Here is a 19,506-nt window from a genome sequence, read left to right as displayed (position 1 = left end):
CCGCATAATCTGCATCACAAAACCCTACTGCACAAAAGTCATCAGATTTAGGATTCCATAATCCAAAATTACAAATCCCCTTAATGTATCTAATGATGCGTTTAACAGCCGTAAGATGGGATTCTTTCGTGTGAGATTGAAACCTTGAGCATACACCCACACTTTGAACAATATCTGGTCTAGAGGAGGTAAGGTACATGAGTGAACCTATCATTCCTCTATACCTTGTTTCATCCACATCTTGGCCATCATCATCCTTTTCAAGTTTTGTATTAGGATGCATTGGTGTACCCATTAACTTGGAACTTTCTAGGCCAAACTTTTTGATAAGTTCTTTTGCATACTTTCCTTGATGAATAAAATTACCACTAGAAGTTTGTTTGATTTGGAGTCCAAGAAAGAAAGTTAGCTCTCCCATTAAACTCATTTCAAACTCACTAGTCATAAGTTTTCCAAACTCTTCACACAAGGATACATTGGCCGATCCAAATATAATGTCATCAACATAAACTTGAACAAGGAGTATATCATCATTAGATACTTTAATAAATAAAGTAGTGTCGGTGGTACCCCTTTGAAAATGATTTTCCAACAAGAAGGCACTAAGCCTTTCATACCAAGTTCTTGGAGCTTGTCTAAGACCATAAAGAGCCTTAGATAGTTTAAAAACATGATTTGGGAAATCTTTATGTTCAAAACCGGGGGGTTGAGCCACATACACTTCTCTATCAATAAAGCCATTAAGGAAAGCACATTTAACATCCATTTGAAATATTTTGAAACCTTTATGGGCAGCATAGGCAAGAAGCAACCTAATTGCTTCCATTCTAGCTACCAGAGCAAAAGACTCATCAAAATCTATACCCTCTTCTTGATTGTAACCTTGGGCCACTAATCTAGCCTTGTTACGAACAACTTGTCCATCCTCACCAAGTTTATTTTTAAACACCCACTTAGTACCCGTAACTTTCTTACCATCCGGATGAGGTACTAGTGTCCAAACCTCATTCTTGTCGAATTGAGCAAGCTCTTCTTGCATTGCATTAACCCAAGAAGGATCTTCAAGAGCTTGTTTGACATTGTTGGGCTCCATTTGAGACAAGAGTGCAAAATTGCTTGGTTCGGATTGCCTTTTGGTGGAGGATCTTGTTGTAACTCCTTGAGAGGGATCACCAATGATGAAGTCATGAGGATAACCCCTCATAGACTTCCACTCTCTGAGCTTTCTAAGTGGTGTTGAGCTTTGATGAGCTTCTGGTGGTCTCACTGTCTCAGTTTCTCGTGTCTGTTCAGGAGATAAAATGGAAATATCTCCTCCAATCTGATGAGACAAAACTGGACTGGCAGATTCTTCATTTTGAGCAGATTTGGGATTTTCTTCTCTTGTTCCAGCCTCTTCACCATCTAAATCATTATCTATCACAGCACTGGGAATTAAGTTAGAATCACAAAAAGTAATGTGTATGGATTCCTCTATGGTTCTATGTTCCTTGAGATAAACTCTATAGGCCTTGCTTGTGGTGGAATATCCAACAAACATTCCTTCATAGGATTTTGGATCAAACTTTCCAAGGTTTTCTTTATTGTTAAGTACAAAACATTTGCATCCAAAAATATGAAAGTACTTAAGATTTGGAGGGGTTCCTTTCCATAGCTCATAAGGGGTTTTCTTCAACCCTTTTCTAATGATTGTCCTATTCAAAATGTAACAAGCTGTATTTACAGCTTCAGCCCATAAAAATTTAGGAATCTCATTCTCACAAAGCATAGCCCTAGTAATCTCTTGAAGGCTTCTATTCCTTCTCTCAACCACCCCATTTTGTTGGGGGGTTCTAGGGCATGAAAAGTTATGAGAAATTTCTAAGTCATCACAGAATTTTTCAAAATCTTGATTTTCAAATTCTCTTCTGTGATCACTTCTCAAATGAGCAATTTTTAAATCTTTTTCATTTTGAATTTTCTTGCAAAGAGTTGAGAAAGCATGAAAGGCATCATTTTTATGAGCAAGGAAAAGTACCCAACCAAATCTAGAGTAATCATCTACCACCACAAGACCATAGTGTTTACCTCCTAAACTTTGAGTTCTTGTTGGTCCAAAAAGATCAATATGTAACATCTCTAATGGCATTTTGGTTGAGATTCCATCTTTAGGTTTAAAAGAGGATTTTACTTGTTTGCCCAATTGACAAGCATCACAAGTAAGATCCTTATCAAATTTGATTTTTGGAATTCCTCTAACCAGATTTTTCTTAACTAGCTTAGAAATTTGGTACATGCTTGCATGACCCAACTTTCTATGCCATAGCCATTTTTCAGAATCAAGAGATGTAAAGCATGTTATATTTTGTTCTTTTAGGTCCTCAAGAGTCAATCCATACACATTATTGCATCTTTTAGCTTCAAATAAAATATCCCCTGTTTTCTCACAAACAACTAAACAAATAAACTTCCTAAAAATAACCTCAAAGCCTAAATCACACAGTTGACTAACACTAAGTAAATTATGTTTCAAGCCATTCACAAAAAGAACATCATTTATACAGGAAGAAAAGTTTTTACTAACTTTCCTAACAGCCACTATTTTTCCTTTCGCATCATCACCAAAAGTGACAAGTCCTCCATCATATTCATCAAGCTTTATGAAGAAGGTTGTCTTTCCGGTCATATGTCTAGAGCATCCGCTGTCCATATAACACATATTTTCTTTCCGTTTGGATGCTAGGCACACCTACAAAACAAGCTTAAGTGACCTTAGGTATCCAAATTTTCTTGGATCCTTTCACGTTAAACCATCTCTTATGTCCTAAGCCATTGTAATCAAAAATAACTTTACAAACTTTATCACCAATCATTCTTTTACCAAAGAAACATTGAATAGGAAAGTGTCCATTTCGATTGCATAGCCTACAAAATCTTGGAGTTGCTGTTTTGTTAAAGTAGGTGGGGTCTTGATACCTTGTATCATTTGAAGATGAAGCAATGTTTTCAAAATGAGATTTTTCAGATTTATAAAACCCCAACCCAGCCTTATCATAAAGAGGTTTTTGACTAGCCAAGATTTGATTCAGATTTTCAGAACTTTGGGTGAACTTGGCTAAGTCTTCCTTAAGCCTTTTAACTTATTTAAGCAACTCTTCATTTTGCTTAAAACAATCTACATATGCAAGAACGGAATGATTACTTTCACAGCTCTTAATTTGGGCTCTTAACTGCTTATTTTCCTCAACAAGATCACAAGCAGTTTCGGCCTCTCTCACTTTCTCTTTAAGAAAACTATTTTCAGCTTTAAGAATGGTGATTTGTTGTTCAAGTTCTTGATTTTCCAGCAGAAAACATCTTATTTTTTCAGAAAGGTGGTCTATCATAAGATGAAGATCTTCAGTGTTAGGGTTATGAAAGACTACCTGATCTATGTGATCTGCCATGAGACAAGGTTGTGACTTGGTCTCGGATTCCTCATCATCATCATCCGAGTCATTTTTCAAATCTTCCCATGAAGCCATCAGTCCCTTCTTCTTTCCTCTTTTTGGCTTCTCTTCCTTCTTTAACTTGGGACAATCAGATTTGAAATGCCCCATTTCCTTGTAGTTGTAACAAGCTACTTTGCTAAGGTCTTTCTTCATTTTCCTTGAGCTGTTGCCTTTGCCTTTGAGCTTCATCATTTTCCTGAATTTTTTTGCAAACAACACAAATTCATTTTCAGATGAGTTATCACTGGATTCATCATCCAGAGGGTTAATGACAGAAGAAAAAGCTATTCCTTTCTTTTTTGAATCTTTTTTCAAGTAGGTGTTTTCAAAAGCAAGTAAATTTTCTCTCAAATCATCATAGGTCATAGAGTCAAGACCACTACTTTCAGAGATAATTAAAGCTTTTGTTTCCCACTCTTTTGTGAGACATCTCAACACTCTTCTCACTAGCACAGATTCAGGATACTTGATTCCCATAGCATCCAAGCCAACAATAATGGTGTTGAAGCGTTCAAACATCTCATCAATAGATTCTTCTTCCTTCATTGCAAACATTTCGTATTCTCTGTTTAACATATCAATCCTGGTCTTTTTCACAATGGTTGTTCCTTCATGAGTGACTAGGAGTTTATCCCAGATTTTCTTTGTTGTTGTGCAACGTGATACCCGTCGGTACTCCTCAAAGCTGATAGCACAGTTGAGCAGATTGATGGCCTTGGCGTTGAGCTCCACCTTTTTTCTATCTTCATCCGTCCAACTTGCTTCAGGTTTAAGAGAAACAACTCCTTCGGCGCTTGTAACAGTTGGATATTGAGGCCCTTCTAGGATGATCTTCCAAAGTCTGTAATCCACTACTTGTACAAATATCTTCATCCTCTCCTTCCAATAGGTATAATTTTTCCCATTGAACAGAGGAGGTCTGTTGCTTGATTGTCCTTCGGTCAGATTATAGGACACCACATTTGAGCCACTGTTTTCTGCCATGAAGATCTTTACTCCAAGCTGCAAAGCTTGATCTCTTTGAGACCAAGCTTTGATACCAATTGATGGTTTCAGTGGCTAAGAGAAGGGGGGTTGAATCTTAGTCCCCTTTTTTGCTTAGTAACACTTGCTGACCTTTGAGATAACCTCAGGAGACTTTTTGATTTTCGTCTCGTCCCTAACCACGAGACTTTTATTTTTATCTCGTCACTTGGCACGAGACTTTTCTTTTTATCTCGTCACTTGGCACGAGATATTTTTCAGTTTGACCTCCTGTGCAATAGAAATAGAATTGTGGTAGAGAAGAGAGAAAGTTACACCCAGATATATCCTAGTTCAGCTGCTAAGTGCAGTGCAGCCTACATCCAGTCTCCATCACAACCATGATGGAATTTCACTATAATCTTCTTGATTACAGACTGTAAAGTGCTAACCCAACTTACAAGGGGATTCCTACAGAATCATGAAACACAACACAGATGTACAAAAGAACTCTAAGGACATCTATGGATTTTTCTTTTAATTTTGCACTCTCTGCCTTTTTCCGCTCTATGGCTTTTTCATACAAATCTCACTATTTGCCTTTTTCCATGAGACTCAAGACATGATAAAATTAAACAGAAAAATACTAAACAGAATACATTGAAGGAGAAGAAAATCTGTAAGCTTAGGTAGCTCTGAGAATCCTGTGCCTTGCACTCTCACTACTTACTTCTAACTCCTTGCTTCAAACCGTGACTGTTCACTCTTTTATAGAAGAGAGAAGCCTTCACACTTGAAGCCAAACACCCAAGCCACTTTTTTCTTCCTTCAAGAAACAGATTCGGTTCGGCCACACAGAGAGAGAAGAGATAATCATGCAATAACCAACATGCAATTACCTCTAGTCCTTCCTTGGTCATCACTCTTCATCAATCCGAGCTCTCCATCCTTGGATTGCTCTCCAAGATGGATTTCTGGCCCTTGATGCTTCATGATGATGATGACTTCATCTGCTTCAATCTCTGCCTCTTCCATCACTTCGCCACTCTAGCTACTTCCTGTGATGGTTGAGCAGAATCAAAGACAAGCCATGCCTCCAAGAGTCTCCTCCTTGCTGGCCGAATCTTCTTCTTCCTTTTTGAGCATGAAGAGCTCGAGTCTGCCTCACCAAATCTAACCATATTTGGTGAAAATCTCAGCCACAGCACACTTTTATTTTGTTATGTTTTCTTACCATCATTGTGATGGTCTTATAGAGTGTTCTTCCTTCACTTTGGTAGCTCCATTTTGCTTTCATGGTTTCTTGGACAATAACTGAAGCAAAGAAAGAAATGAGAGAGAAGAAAGTATGAAGAAAATCAATCAAGTGCATCTGAGTAAATTAATTAAAGTGAATTGCTTTTACTTCCCTTAGGTGGAGTAGCGTGTAGCAATGCTAATCCCCATCATGTCAACTTGTCAAATTCTCTCTCATAGTTTCCATGCAATAAATGGCAATTGAATGAATTTTGGAATCCATCACATGTTTGAATTCTTGGATCCGTTGAAAGCAATTTTGCTTTCTTTCTTCTTTGGATTCGGATCATGCACAAGGAACTTTCATCAAATATAAAATTGGGCTTGGTTGCAACAACATTTAATCTGGCCCAATAATAACATTTGCTTTCCTGATAGATTTTAGATCAAGCATTGGATCTTAAGCATATAACACAATTGGGCTTGAAGCAACCAAAATCATTCTGGCCCAAGAAAATTATTCAGCCACAAGAAACTAACTCATATTAATGCTGAATATTTTAATCATTGGGCTAGCAACATTTCTTTTTCTTTCGGCCCAATTTAAAACCTGCAACAAAATTATTAATTAACATATGTTAAATGAGAATCAAATTAATAATTTTGTTAATCAAATATTTCAATAATATTTGTTCATCATCAAAATTAAATTTGAGTTTTTCAAACTCATCAAGATTGCTTTCTCTCCTAGCCCGTCAGGCGTTCGGGCCTTATTGAGGTGGTGGTCGTTTTCTTTTGGTGGTTGCCTATTGGGATGATTGACGGTACACAATACTGGTGATCATTGCTTTGATTAGGACCTAGGACCAGGTCTGAAACAAATATAATTTCACTCCCAATTTTAATAATGTTATTTTATACATGATTTTTTGAATTGTATATATACTTAAATACATAATTTTTTTAAAAAAGAATAATATTATGGAAAAAAATTATTATTATTAAAATAAGAGTAACAATATCTATTTCCTATGAATAGATACTAACATATTTTTAATTTATTTTTTATTTATTAAATATATATTAATAAAAATAAAATTAGTTAAAATGATAAATATTATTTAGTTTAAATAAAAGAAAATTTTCAAAATATATAAATAACAGAACATACTTTTTTACCAAAGGTCATGAGCTCAAATCATATAAATAACAAAGGCTAAATTACTAAAATGATATAAAAAAATCATATAGTTTGATAAAATAATCCGAAAAATATAAAAAATAAATTTTTTGAATAATTTAAAAACATAATAAAATAATAATCGGATAGATCAACTTTGAAACAACCCACCACCTGACTCCCTTACAATTTTTGCATGGGGTATGTGGTGGCAATTTTATTTATTTATTTTTAAATTCATAAAAGATCATAGCAGGGAGTGTGAAATGACATAGCACCCCGTTGTGAAATATAAATTGAAGAGTTAGCTCAAAGTGGATTTCTTGAATTGTGCACAAAGAATTTTCCATTAAAAATAGACGGTCAAATAAATAAATGAATAATTGTGCTCCTTGGCTAGCCGAAGCAATTTCAAGGGTGGTGAGTCACTGAGTATGAAGCTGCGTATTTTACATTTTACTTGTTATTCAGGCACTACATAGAGAGGTAGAAAGTATTATTACTTGAAAATTTAGACTTTTCCACTTTATGGTATCGTAGTGCATTTTCTAGGAGTGTCACATTGATGTTGACGTCTTTTTGTTTAGGTACATGTTAACCCTTAAAAGTGATTATTACGGTGTCTAAAAATATTTATTTAATTTATTAAAAAAATTAAAAATTAATATTTAATTTTAAAAATATAAAAATAATTATTCAAAATTTATTATAAAAAATAAATAAAATAAAAATTAAACATCAAATTATGAGTATCATAAAATTCACCAAACTTAAATGTGAAAAGCCATGAGACGTCCTTTTTAGATAAGCGTTGATAATTAGTAGTGCGCATTGGTTTCAGTTATGATATGAAAGGTCAAAAAGATTTGAGACGAATCACCATTTTCTTTTGACGTGTATAAACAATAAGGAAAACAAAAACTACCTAGTAGTAACATGATCTCTTTCCGAACATCACTGTCTGTCTTCCTTTTTTTTTTTTCCCGGTCAAGGAGAGAACATCACTAATTCTATTTATAATGAGTACAAGAATTGAAGACGCTGGGAAGAAAGTGAACTTTACCACTAATGATTTTACTTCTGTTAAGGTTGTGGGATGATGTTTGTTGTGTCAAAATTTGTCCAAAGGAGCTCAGCGCTTGCTTTGGTTGGTGTTAGTATTACCATTTCCCAACAGTACTTGATTGTCTATGGAAAGGCCAAAGATTTACGATTCGCTCAAGCATACTTTTCGAGAAATAGCCGGAGAATCCTGCTGGTGTTGCTGGTGGAGGAAAGTCTTCTTCAGGCATTGCAAACGGGCGAATCATCTTCTCCATTGTTTCTAATGTGAGATACGAACCTGTTCCCTGCAGCCTCTCCGGACCCATTATAGGCAGTGTGTGCTCCTGACGCAACGAAGTAGCCTCACAATCATTATTCTGCCAAGTATTTTAACACAACACATGTCAGTTACTGGATAAAATCAGTTCACATTGTAGTATTCAATGATCTTCCTCATGTATAACAAGTTATTGATCGGAGACTTGCTATCATATCAAGTACCAACAAATAGAAATAAGGAAATTGCAAGGAGCGGGATAAAATATTAAAGAAGCTTTTGGAATACTAGGATGTTAGTAGTTAAGGCCTTTTGAATAACACTACTCACTTCTTTTTGGTGACTAGACAAGAAAGAACCGAACCAAACAAGACTACTAATTTGATAGGAAGCTCTAGGAAAAAGATATCCATAAGGATCTTGAGCTTAATGGACATTGATTGAACCAGATTCCAGTACTACTTGTCCAAACATAGTAAAGAGTAATAGCAAGTGAGCAGCTCTAGTTTTCTTGTGCGAAATATACTTAATTTGATATGACTACCTCCAAGGGGGATAAATCAGCACCACGGCTGAAGGTCAGCTCTATGCGGTACCTTTTTGGATCTTCTAATGCCACCTGTGGTTTAAAAGTCAAGGTTCAGTAAATACATAGATAAATATGTAAATTATGCATGCATTAACTCCAGTGATCCAGTTGTAATTGTCAAATTATTATTACTGCTAATGCTGAAATTATTGTATCTTTTAATTGGATAACTAGTAAAGTCATGTTTGGCAATATATTTGTTGCCTTTAACATCTCATGTGCATTGGGCGATTTCATATAATTATTCTAGATAACTCATTTGCAGTCAGCTGGGTTCCAGAGTGAACCATCATGTACATAGTTTAGTGGAACACTTAATCTAATGCCCAGCAAGTAAAACAGAAACAGATTAGAAATGCTAAACACAAACGGCCAAGATGATCTACCTCTGTGTTTTCAAACATTCTCAGAACAATCTGACTCATATAATCAAGCTCCCTTGTTTCACTTAGCCGCACTAGAGCATTATGGCAGACAAGAGACTCTTCTCCTTGAAGAGATTCATCCAAATTACAAAACCGAAGTACATTCATAAGTGAATGGATATGTGATTCCTGTCAACAATAAAGGCACAAGAAAGAGTACGGAAATTATTTGGGAGCAATTTTTGTGCAAATGGGCACATCATTTCTTATTAGTCCGTTTGGATGCATATTAGTATTTTGTAGGTCTACTTCTGCTTGAAATTTCAATACAATATGACAATTAAAACCAATTTCTATATAGAAGCTGTGTTATATTTGTTCTGTAAAAGTAGTGAACAACATTCGGTACATCAATACATATATACAACATACTATGAACCAAATACCTTCATTACAATGGATGTATAAAACAAGGGCTTCATATGAAACAAGATTAAGAATAATGGAAACAACAAAATTTTATAACAGTAAACTATCTATGGTAAATTGATGTATATTGCGACCATATAATAAAGGAAGAAGAATTGCTAGATATACAAGTGAAAATATACAATTGCACAAGCCAAAGATGAATTCGCCAAAATCTTAAGCTTTAAGCCTTTGAGCTTAGAAGGTGACCCTAGTATTATTTTGTTATATATCAGGCATGCATCCTTGCACAGTCCTTTGAACTTTAAGCCTGTCCAATGCAAAAAGCCCATTTTATCTTGTACTTAAATTTTAATTTATTATGGGGATTTGGGCATTGAGGAACGATTATACATATACAGCAAGCTATTAGGTGGAAACCTAAAATTGATTGTAGATATACAACGAATGTGGTAAGGGCCAATTTTTTCTAGACAAAAGGTCACACTTATAAATCTTATTCGATATAATTGATCAGCGTATTCATCTCGATATATTTTTATAAGTAGAATTGAAGAAGTTCTAAATGCAATATAATTAAGCATATTGTTTACAAACATGATGAGATTTGGTATAAAATAATGACTGATTTTTGTTGATAACATGAAAAATGGCTTTACTTTTAACAAACTATCCTGGGCCAATATGATGAAAGTAATTTGGAATTTCAAAGGAGTTCTTGGTAAAATTTCAAAGAGTGGCTTTTGGGCTTTTGAATATATACATAATGAATTTAGATAACTAGTTAAGTTGTTATATTATTCCTGAACTGGAAACATATGTATCAAAGAATTTGATTATTGTGAGTGTGGTTGTTTTTGTTTTGCTCCACCCCCCCCCCCCCCCCCGGGTTTCTACCCTTCTTGAAACCCCTCAAAGTAGAGAGGGAAGGGAGAAAATTTATCTTATGAGATTCCTGAACTGGAAACATATGTATCAAAGAATTTGATTATTGTGAGTGTGGTTGTTTTTGTTTTGCTCCTCCCCCCCCCCCTCCCCCCGGTTTCTACCCTTCTTGAAACCCCTCAAAATAGAGAGGGAAGGGAGAAAATTTATCTTATGAGAGTTTTATGAGATGATAAACAACTCACTGATGTAAAGTATAGGCGTGTCCGCACGTGACGCTCAGGTGTCCTCACATTTGCATACCTGGCAGAAAATAAAACGATTAGAATACAGCATGAAAATGCACAAAATCATAGGAGGACCAGATATTAACTTTGGATCCAAACGATATTTGGTTTGTTCATCATCATCATCTTGATCTATGGGTGTTTCATTCATGGACAAAGTGTTGGAAGTGGTGGATCTTCGCGCTTCATCGTTCCTGTGATGAAGTTTTGACTTGGCCTCTGCATCTTCCTTTTCAGTTTTCATGCTTAATGTGTGATCATCTTGGTTTTTCTTTAGCTCAGCAACACTAATGGCTTCCTCTCGAGTGTTCCTCAGATCAATTAAAAGTTTTCCCAATAACCGACGAGCTATCTGGATGGAAACAGTAGGCATAAATATATCAACTACATCAAACCAAAGTAAAACTCATAAGAAGTCTTTAACAACTTCCAAAGTAAAATTCATAAGTCATTGGCTTTAGAAGCTGCCTATGAAGTTGTGATGTGAAGATCAGACAACGATTTATATTGCATCACATATTAATATCCTGTTCTTCACTAAAGAACAAAGCATATTAATGCTGATTTTTTTTCCTGTGCATCAGAAGATCCAAAGAAGGGCATCTGTTACTAGTCATGTATGGACTATAGTTGTAACAGAATGAGCAGGATTATCATTAAGAGGTTGATGTAAAAATTATCACTAATTGTAATAAAATAGAGTATACTTGTAAAAAAAAGGAGCAGAATTATCCTCTATAGTTCATTTTGAAGATAAATGTAGAGGACATAGATTGATATTTGTGGGTTGGACTTATACAACTCTTCTACTTGGCTTCTTCAAAAAATAAAAATAAAAAATAAAAATGCCTCTCGTACTTTGCTTTTATTTTCAGAATAAACAGAGAAACAAGATGAATAACATTAGACATTCCTTAAACCTAAATTTCCCTAGCAATGTAGCAAGAAAAATTAAAATAACCACTTAAAAATTTATGTGAAATATATAACCTGGGAGATTCCTTATACAAAAGTTTACCTTTGAACCAATTTTCAGCTTTTGCTCTGGATTAATTCCATATTCATTTGGAATTACACCATCAGCAAGTGCCTGCAAATAGATCAGTAGAGGAATTAGCAAAGCAAAGAGAGTTGAACTCATCAGCTGAAATTGATACACAAGCAATTCTCATAGCCTTTTCCTATTATATATGACCTGCTAGATAGATTACACCACCTTATTGCATCCTATTGTAAACCATGTTAATAAACAAGAAATTTGAATTTAAGGACAAAGGATGGATCATTACACATATATAGCATGTCAATCATGTGCTTACATCATATAAAATCCTACACTATTCTTTAAAATGCACCATACACTTTGGAGGAGCCAAATCTATCAATTTGCATAAAATACATCTATGTACCTGAGCAACTTTGAAAAGCTCATCCAGTCCTTCTAGATTAAGATGGGCATTGTGCAACAGATCATATCTGTAACACATAAGCCAACATTAACTTACTACCAGAGAAGTGTAATAATAACTACATACTTAAATGGAGCCTTCAATCTATTGTTGATGCTCATAATGCTGCATTCTGTCACTAGTCACTACTTATTTTTCCTGAGTTGGTTTACATTCTAACATCGGTTCAAGACAATACAAGAAATTCATTCAATTTTATTTGGATGTTGTCGGTGACTTTTGATAGAGCACAGAGGCATTGATTTACTAAGAATTGCTGTCATTAAACGTGAAAATCATATGCCTTGATTTGTGTTAGCTATTTTTACATCACTTTTGTCATATATACATATCCCAAATTAGTTCTCTAGTACAAATGATATCATCCAAGAACATGGAGGGTGAAAATGAAAGAAAAGATGGTTTGATACTATTATAGACATAAGGAACAGATTATACCCTAAGTTCCATTCATATGAAGAAATCTATAAACAAGCACCAAGGAAATGAAAGCCATGACAATAACCCTACTATTTATATTGATAAGAATTTTAGCAAACACTCATGATCTACGTCCACAATTGCAATGTTGCAAAATAATTGTAGAGTTGGACATGAGCCTATTTTTTGTCTGGATAAAAGGAAATACGGAGATAGATACTAAATTAGCATAAAAACATAAAATACGAGGGTACTCACTTGCATGAATCATAAACATCTGGAATCTGAGTAATATCAAAGCGCCTGTGCAAGTATAAACAATAATAAGTGGAGTTTATAACTAGCATACTCCTTCTTGCAAGAGGACATTTAAAAGTGTGGTTTATCCAATCCCACCTAACCATGTACTAACATGCAAGGTCAAATGCCATTGCTGTGAAGCATCTTACCCGGAAATTTAAACTATTAAATAAAGGCATCTAATAATTTATATCTACAGTATTAATGAAAGTAAACCAGAAATATTTCAGAGCATTTTAATTAATGAAGGGACAGTTACAAGTTCCACATAATATCTCTTTTTTTTCTTTCTTTTTTTCTCCCCTTTTTTTTTTTCAGTTGTACAACATTGCTACAAGAAATGAAAAAAGCATACTAGACTATTATAGATAAAAGGAGAAAAAAATTGATGAGATAATTTAATAGTGGATGCAATTAAGAGTATTTTCATCTATAGAAAACAGAAGATATATATAAAATCAAATGTGACATCTTTTGGTATGTATGTAAACAACATTTGAATGGCAATCCATGTTTAACAGTGAATTGCTAATATCAGAAATCAAAGACATATACATCTGAGAGACAAGAATAAATCGATAAGGAAAATGCTTACTCCTTGCGTTCATTATACAACTCCCTTTCAAGCTTGTTCCACCGAGCATACATCAGTAGAAACCCCTCACTTCCACAAGGTAATCCAGCAGCTATACGATCAACATCCATATTTGTCTTGCCAAGAGCCGTTGCTTGGTCATAAGGAGTGTTTACATCATATAATCTTCTTTCTGCAAGTTTCTTATCTTCATCTTTTGCAAGTAGTCTTACTTGTTCAGTAACTTTCCTAGTCAACTTCACCTGTTTGTTATATATGCAAGGGCAAAACATTAATAATCATTACCACTTAGCTATTTTTCTAGAGTAGTTTTTAATTGCATTTCCACAAGAATATTTTTACAAGGAAGAAATTCAAGCATTAACTTCTTCTGAGAACAAGATCCTTGATAAATAGATTATAAAAGTACCCAACTTATTTTTTCTCAATTAGAGGAAGGAACTGAATAAGTTTGAACAAAAATAAATAAATAAATAAATATTTCTCAAGAGGATAGTGGGTACTCTTGCTGCACGGACTGAACAATCATTTCTCTCAAGAGGAGACCATGTTGAAGGTCAGAGAAGGAGACAGACATAAGAATTCCATGGGTTTTGCTAAACAGCGGAGACCGGTTTATATACAATGAAAAGCAAATCTGTACATATTACATGATATGAACAATTAACTACTTTATCCTAATGGATCCTATGAGATTCAGAGATTGTAACTATTCCTACAATATCCTAACACATCCACAGATATTCTAACAATGTTAATTACCAAAAAACTACCAAACACTGTAACAGGATATATTGAGTAACTGAATTTCTGTTAGCTCTCATCCTACTTATAACAATTTTTCAGAGGAGGCTTGTGGGGAAAGTTGCATCAAGGGTAGAATAGTAGATTAGGTATTTGGCATATGAGTTAGTTATCCTAATCAAGCTGGCAGAGTTAGTTTCTCAAGTCATAACTCTCCTAATCTAGTTACAGAGTTTCCTAGCTCACTCTATTATCGCCCCTAAGGTCCTGCAAATCTCTCAAGTCATAACTTCGCTTTTGGAACTGCTTTGCTCAATAGGTCTGCAGGTTGCTGGTCAGTGGGAATGTGAGCACTAAAAGCTTCCCTTCCATTATCCTTTCTCTCACAAAGAATAGACTCAATTCCATGTGCTTGGTTCTATTGTGAAGGACTGGGTTGTCAGAGTAAACCACTACTCTAGATAAGCCTAAATAAGTTCAGCTGTAAGGTCTACCATGCTGCAATATTCTGCCTCAGTATTGGACCTTGCAACTGTGGTTTGCTTTCTATGAAGTATCTATATCCATCATCGAACAAGGGCTGGGACCCAAAGATCAGTGAAACAAGCTTTATAAGGGGTAAGCATAACAATGATGAAATGAAATAAAGAAAGCATGCTATAAGAATCAGATATCCTTAATTCAGAAGGTGCATTTCAGCCTCCCATCCAAATAACAAGAGAAAAGTTTATGCACCATGGCACTATTATATTTATAAAACCTTACCAACTTCGGAAGTAATTCTGATGCATTGGGTGGCAATCCAGCACCATCAACTGTCCAAGGAAATTCAGCTGATTCATCACTATCAGCTGTATTCGTACCCGAGGTAATAAGATCATACAACCGAGCCTACAAAAGTTTATTTAAGCCAATAAATAAAATAAAATGTCACCCTGTGAAACAAAACACTTTAGAAACCAAATATTAGTAGTTTAGAAATTTCTATTTGAAACCTGCAGAATGGTCCCTTGTTTATTAGTTACTTTACAAGTAAACTTACATGAGACAAAGATCCAATGTTGGTCAACAGTATAAATGAAAAATTCTGTGTTAGAAATTTTCTTAGTTGTGTGAGATTGGCAGCCACAAATGTCTAGATGTAGAAAGTGGAACATATAACTCAGCATAGAGATTACAAACCTTGGCTGCTTCCATTTCAATACTGGCATTTTCAAGCCCATCCAACATGGAGGAGTCCTTGCTAACAAGTGAAACCTGTAATAAAAATTACCATTTCAGGGAAACATAGCAACACAAAAACCACAGCACATTTTCTTCAAGGGGGAAAAACACAAACCAGGATTGGTGTTAGTTGCCCTTCTAGGTCAAGAAGACCTTTGGCAAATGCAGCGGCAGACATCTGTTTAAAGAAGCCATGTAAAAAATGACTCATGATGGCAAAGGACCCATCAGGAAAATTAGAAAGTAAGTCTAGACATCAAATACAAAGAAATAACTAAAAGATGCAAGATATGGTTGGGTGGCGTGGTGAGTGCAACATATGGCATACCTGGACACGACCCTCATCAGAGCTGTAAATCTTAAGATCATGACGGTATGTACTATGAAGGCGAAGCAATCCCGTACCTTCACCTGCAATTTGAAACCAAAAAATGATTTTCCTTCATTATACATAGTAGAAACCACTGTAAAGTCAACAATGAATGAGATAAAAATGCAAGACCATGTATGAAATTAATATTACATTGACTAAAATAAGATGAGCATAAATACCATAATTTTTCATTACAAACATATTATGTTGGTATTGGTCTTAAGCAAGTGTGCACATACCACACAACCTATTCCGAAATTTGGAAAACTGAATGATAAGGACCCTTTGCAGAATTCACATGTACCATACCATAATCAAGCAACTTTTGACTAGGTAGAATCAGCTATAAAGATCAAATAATGCTAATGGACTAAATATGATCATTTCCAAGACCATCAGCATACTCCTGACCATTTGGGATCGGATTTAATTATATAAATTCGTGAAGCTTTGTATTTTACTTATGGAAAAGTTATGGATATGTTTAAATGAGTATGTTCTCTCTTTCACCATCATTGCCATCATAGCCGCCATCAACATGGCAGCCGCCACCATCATCATATGTACACACATATGGAGGGATTGATTGATACTAGCATAAGATTGCAAATGTCAAGTCTTGCAAACTTGATGCTTTAAACATCTAGTATTGGGCATGAGGGAGATAATTTTAATTCCCACATTGCTTAACGGTAAAGCCAAGGTAGTATTTATAAACACCTGATCAATTCTATCCTGTTCAACTGACTTTCGAGGTTAGTTAGATCTATGATGCTATAAGGATGACACAATTTCATGGGCTTGATGTGTGGACAATACAATACTCTCTCTTGGATGATGGGAACAACTAGCGTTGAATATTACACCACTCAGTCATAAAGACTATGATACCATGACATGAACTGTCTTTTTTTATTTTTTTTTTAAGTGAGTAGAGGCCTAAAAATGGTTCCAAGTAACACTAACAAGTACAATCGGTTTGTCAGAATAGAAGTTCTAAAGTGCTCTAAAAAAAATTAGTGCTGTTAAAGGAATGTTTAGTATTCTTCTAAAAAAAATTAGTGCTGTTAAAGGAATGTTTTAGTATTCTTTTTCTAATTTTTTAAACTGAGTTAGAGGCTTAAAAAATGTTTCTTAGTTCCCAAGTACAATTGGTTAGTCACAATAGAATTCTAAAATGCTCTAAGAAAAAGTCAGCGCTGTTAAAGGAATGTTTTATTATGCTTTTTTCTAATATTTTCAACTGAGTTAGAGGCTTAAAAATGGTTCTAAGTTAACAAGTACAATCAGTTAGCCACAATAGAAGTTCTAAAGTGCTTTAAGAAAAAATCAGCGCTGTTAAAGGCATGTGTTTATTATACTTACATGTTTTCCGATGGAAAAAGAAATTTTATTACGCTTACATGTTAAATGTATGACAAACAGAATTATAAAGCAGGGGTTTTGAAAGATGCTTGTTTACAAAGCAAAAAATAATACTAACATGTAGAGAATAAAGACAAGTTGTCTTAGAAAAACCAATTCACAAAATTAGCAAAGCTAATCTGTGCAGTTGCTTCTGACCAAGAGTTCGCTATAACAGGAGAAAGACATTGCTGACTAGCAGAATATAAAGCTGGAGGACTGAATTGTTGTCACTAGTTATTTTCTATATGGACCATAGAAGGGGGTTATATTCTCAAATGGGACGATGAAGTGATTTGCAAAAATATTGGGTGTACCTGCAAATCGTGATTCGTGATATTGTTTCCTGGAAAACCACTATTTGTGATATCTGATTTAGGAAAATCACTAATAACTGACATGCAAACATTGATGCACATATATTTCTTGACATGTTTCTGAGAAATTGCTATTATTGATTTCTTGCCTCCCAAAGTCGATTTTTCCCATCCTATATTTATCAAAAATCCAACATTTCATTTTACGGAAATATGCCAGGGCCCATATTCGAAATGTTGAGCTGAATTTTGTAATATTTAGTTAAGAAAAAGATATTTGAATTTTACCTGGATACATTTTGTTTCGGAAATATCTTCCAAGTTCTTCAGCCTGTAACAAAGTAATTAAATAAATTACAGAACTGGGAAACTAAGATTATAACTGAAAACTTATTGCTTATTAGTCAAAAAAAAAAAAAAACTGAAAACTTATTTTTCACAACAAAAGTAGTTATTCAAATTCTAAGACTAAGTAAAAGCATTTCTTTATTTTGTATGTCTATAAAGCAGAACCTGCTTTCTGCCAGCATGTGTAAGAACACCACCATATTTTAGAACCATAAGAGCTTCCGTGGGTCGTTCTTCAACTTCACCATTGCTGTTTGTCACTTTGACCCATTTTAGTGGCTTTAATTGAACCTTCCTATATATGCCAGAGAAATGTCCTCCCTGATAATGTTAAGAAAGGGAAAAGGAATAAAATTTTAAAAACCCAAAAGCGCGTGAAATGAAATAATATTTAATTGAGAAAAGCATTGCTGCCCTTTAACTTGGGGGTTTTATAGTTGTCTTTTTTTCTTTTTCCCTTTTTTCCTATATGCAAAATGCTTTGGCATGTCATAGCTAATTGACAATATCTTGTGTTATACACAACAGTTAACTTCATTAACTGTTGCATTAACTGTTGGAAGATGGATCTTTAGTCTGCCTTATTTTTGCCTAATCTTTAGCCCATTGGAGTTTCGGCTTCAGCCATCTTTTTTTTTCCTTTGGGTGTCTAGCAATGAAGTTTCATTCCATTCACATTAATCAATATTACAAAAAAGATTCCTCCCTCTGAAGTTTGTGTATTCCACACCAAATGGGCCTGCAGTATCCAATAGAACATATGGGAATGAAATTTCATTTAGCATCTACGATTGAAGTAAAAGTGTGACACAGAAGTTAATGGAGAGAAGTTGGTAAACATAATTTATGTTTCACAGATTCAAATCTCACTTTTCAATAACTAGTTCATTCATAACACAAAGCATACTCATTAGTATAATAGGAGAAACGCTGTCAAGAAAATTAGTAACCTCCTCAAGGACTGCTTTAACTTGGCGAAGTTTTTCAGCATGCTCAACCTCTTCAGCATCACTGTCACTTTCTCGATCTGGTCTAAATATCATAAAACAACATTATACCTCCATTTGGTGACTAAAGCTCGTCGTCTAGATATATTTAAAGCATTTACCCACAAACAACAGGGATCGGCTTCCTTCATGAGTTTTTTTTAACCGAAATTCATTTTATTTTTCCTCCTTTTCGATTGTTATGCCAACTCGAAAGATTTTGAATCCATTGATTTAGAGAAAATCATTTTCAACATTATTACATATGCTACACATTGTACAAAATGAATCACATAATTTTAGGTAACTATCTAAACTAATCTAATAAAGTCCAATAACAACAGATATCATAACATTATAGACAAAAAAAAAAGAGGGTCCATATACTAACTACAAAAAAAAATAAAGGGTCCATATACTAACTGTCTTAGGATTGTACGGTACGTGTCCTAGGACATGGGGACAGAGACACAAAGACAATACAGTTGTATCTCTGTATTGCATTTGGTTATAGTAGACAGAACCCAAACCACTCCTCCATTCCATTCCCACTACCTTCAAACCCTTCACTCTTAATCCTACCTTTTTAATCTCCATCCAA

At 34.7% G+C, this 19,506-nt stretch overlaps 1 protein-coding gene across 4 annotated transcripts; it reads right to left on the bottom strand.

Annotated features, from left to right (window-relative positions):
- Positions 1-7,714: 7,714 nt before the first annotated feature.
- Positions 7,715-19,021, bottom strand: LOC112782955 (inositol hexakisphosphate and diphosphoinositol-pentakisphosphate kinase VIP2). Of its 4 annotated transcripts, XM_072229716.1 has the most exons (17): positions 18,870-18,951; positions 18,085-18,240; positions 17,860-17,902; positions 17,572-17,744; positions 15,806-15,888; positions 15,593-15,655; positions 15,436-15,510; positions 15,019-15,144; positions 13,510-13,751; positions 12,873-12,917; positions 12,135-12,201; positions 11,744-11,815; positions 10,812-11,077; positions 10,684-10,741; positions 9,146-9,313; positions 8,715-8,789; positions 7,715-8,270 (listed from the first exon to the last, which is right to left on the bottom strand). In XM_072229716.1, exons 6-17 carry the CDS (start codon positions 15,653-15,655, stop codon positions 8,010-8,012), a joined length of 1,518 nt encoding a protein of 505 aa, XP_072085817.1. In that variant the 5' UTR covers positions 15,806-15,888; positions 17,572-17,744; positions 17,860-17,902; positions 18,085-18,240; positions 18,870-18,951; the 3' UTR covers positions 7,715-8,009. The 4 variants fall into 4 exon arrangements, 3 of the variants coding, with proteins under 3 accessions (XP_072085817.1, XP_025681428.1, XP_072085816.1); XR_011878509.1 differs by lacking the exon at positions 17,572-17,744 and having other exon boundaries at positions 8,501-8,789; positions 18,870-19,021; XM_025825643.3 differs by lacking the exon at positions 17,572-17,744 and having other exon boundaries at positions 18,870-19,021.
- Between the last annotated feature and the right edge of the window lie 485 nt (positions 19,022-19,506).

Source organism: Arachis hypogaea, chromosome 20 (genome assembly GCF_003086295.3).
Source record: "Arachis hypogaea cultivar Tifrunner chromosome 20, arahy.Tifrunner.gnm2.J5K5, whole genome shotgun sequence".
Classification (NCBI taxonomy): Eukaryota; Viridiplantae; Streptophyta; class Magnoliopsida; order Fabales; family Fabaceae; genus Arachis; species Arachis hypogaea.
Note: the sequence above shows the minus strand (reverse complement) of the source record. Positions and strands in the feature narration are given on the sequence as shown.

What these genes read in the sequence shown, in the direction of transcription:
- LOC112782955 (XM_025825643.3), bottom strand. Translation starts at nt 18,962, where the DNA reads ATGATATTTAGACCAGATCGAGAAAGTGACAGTGATGCTGAAGAGGTT. An exon ending in GATGTTTATGATTCATGCAA is followed by an intron (nt 12,202 to 12,872) that starts GTGAGTACCCTC and finishes TATGTGTTACAG; the next exon opens with ATATGATCTGTTGCACAATG. An exon ending in GAATGTTTGAAAACACAGAG is followed by an intron (nt 8,790 to 9,145) that starts GTAGATCATCTT and finishes TTTAAACCACAG; the next exon opens with GTGGCATTAGAAGATCCAAA.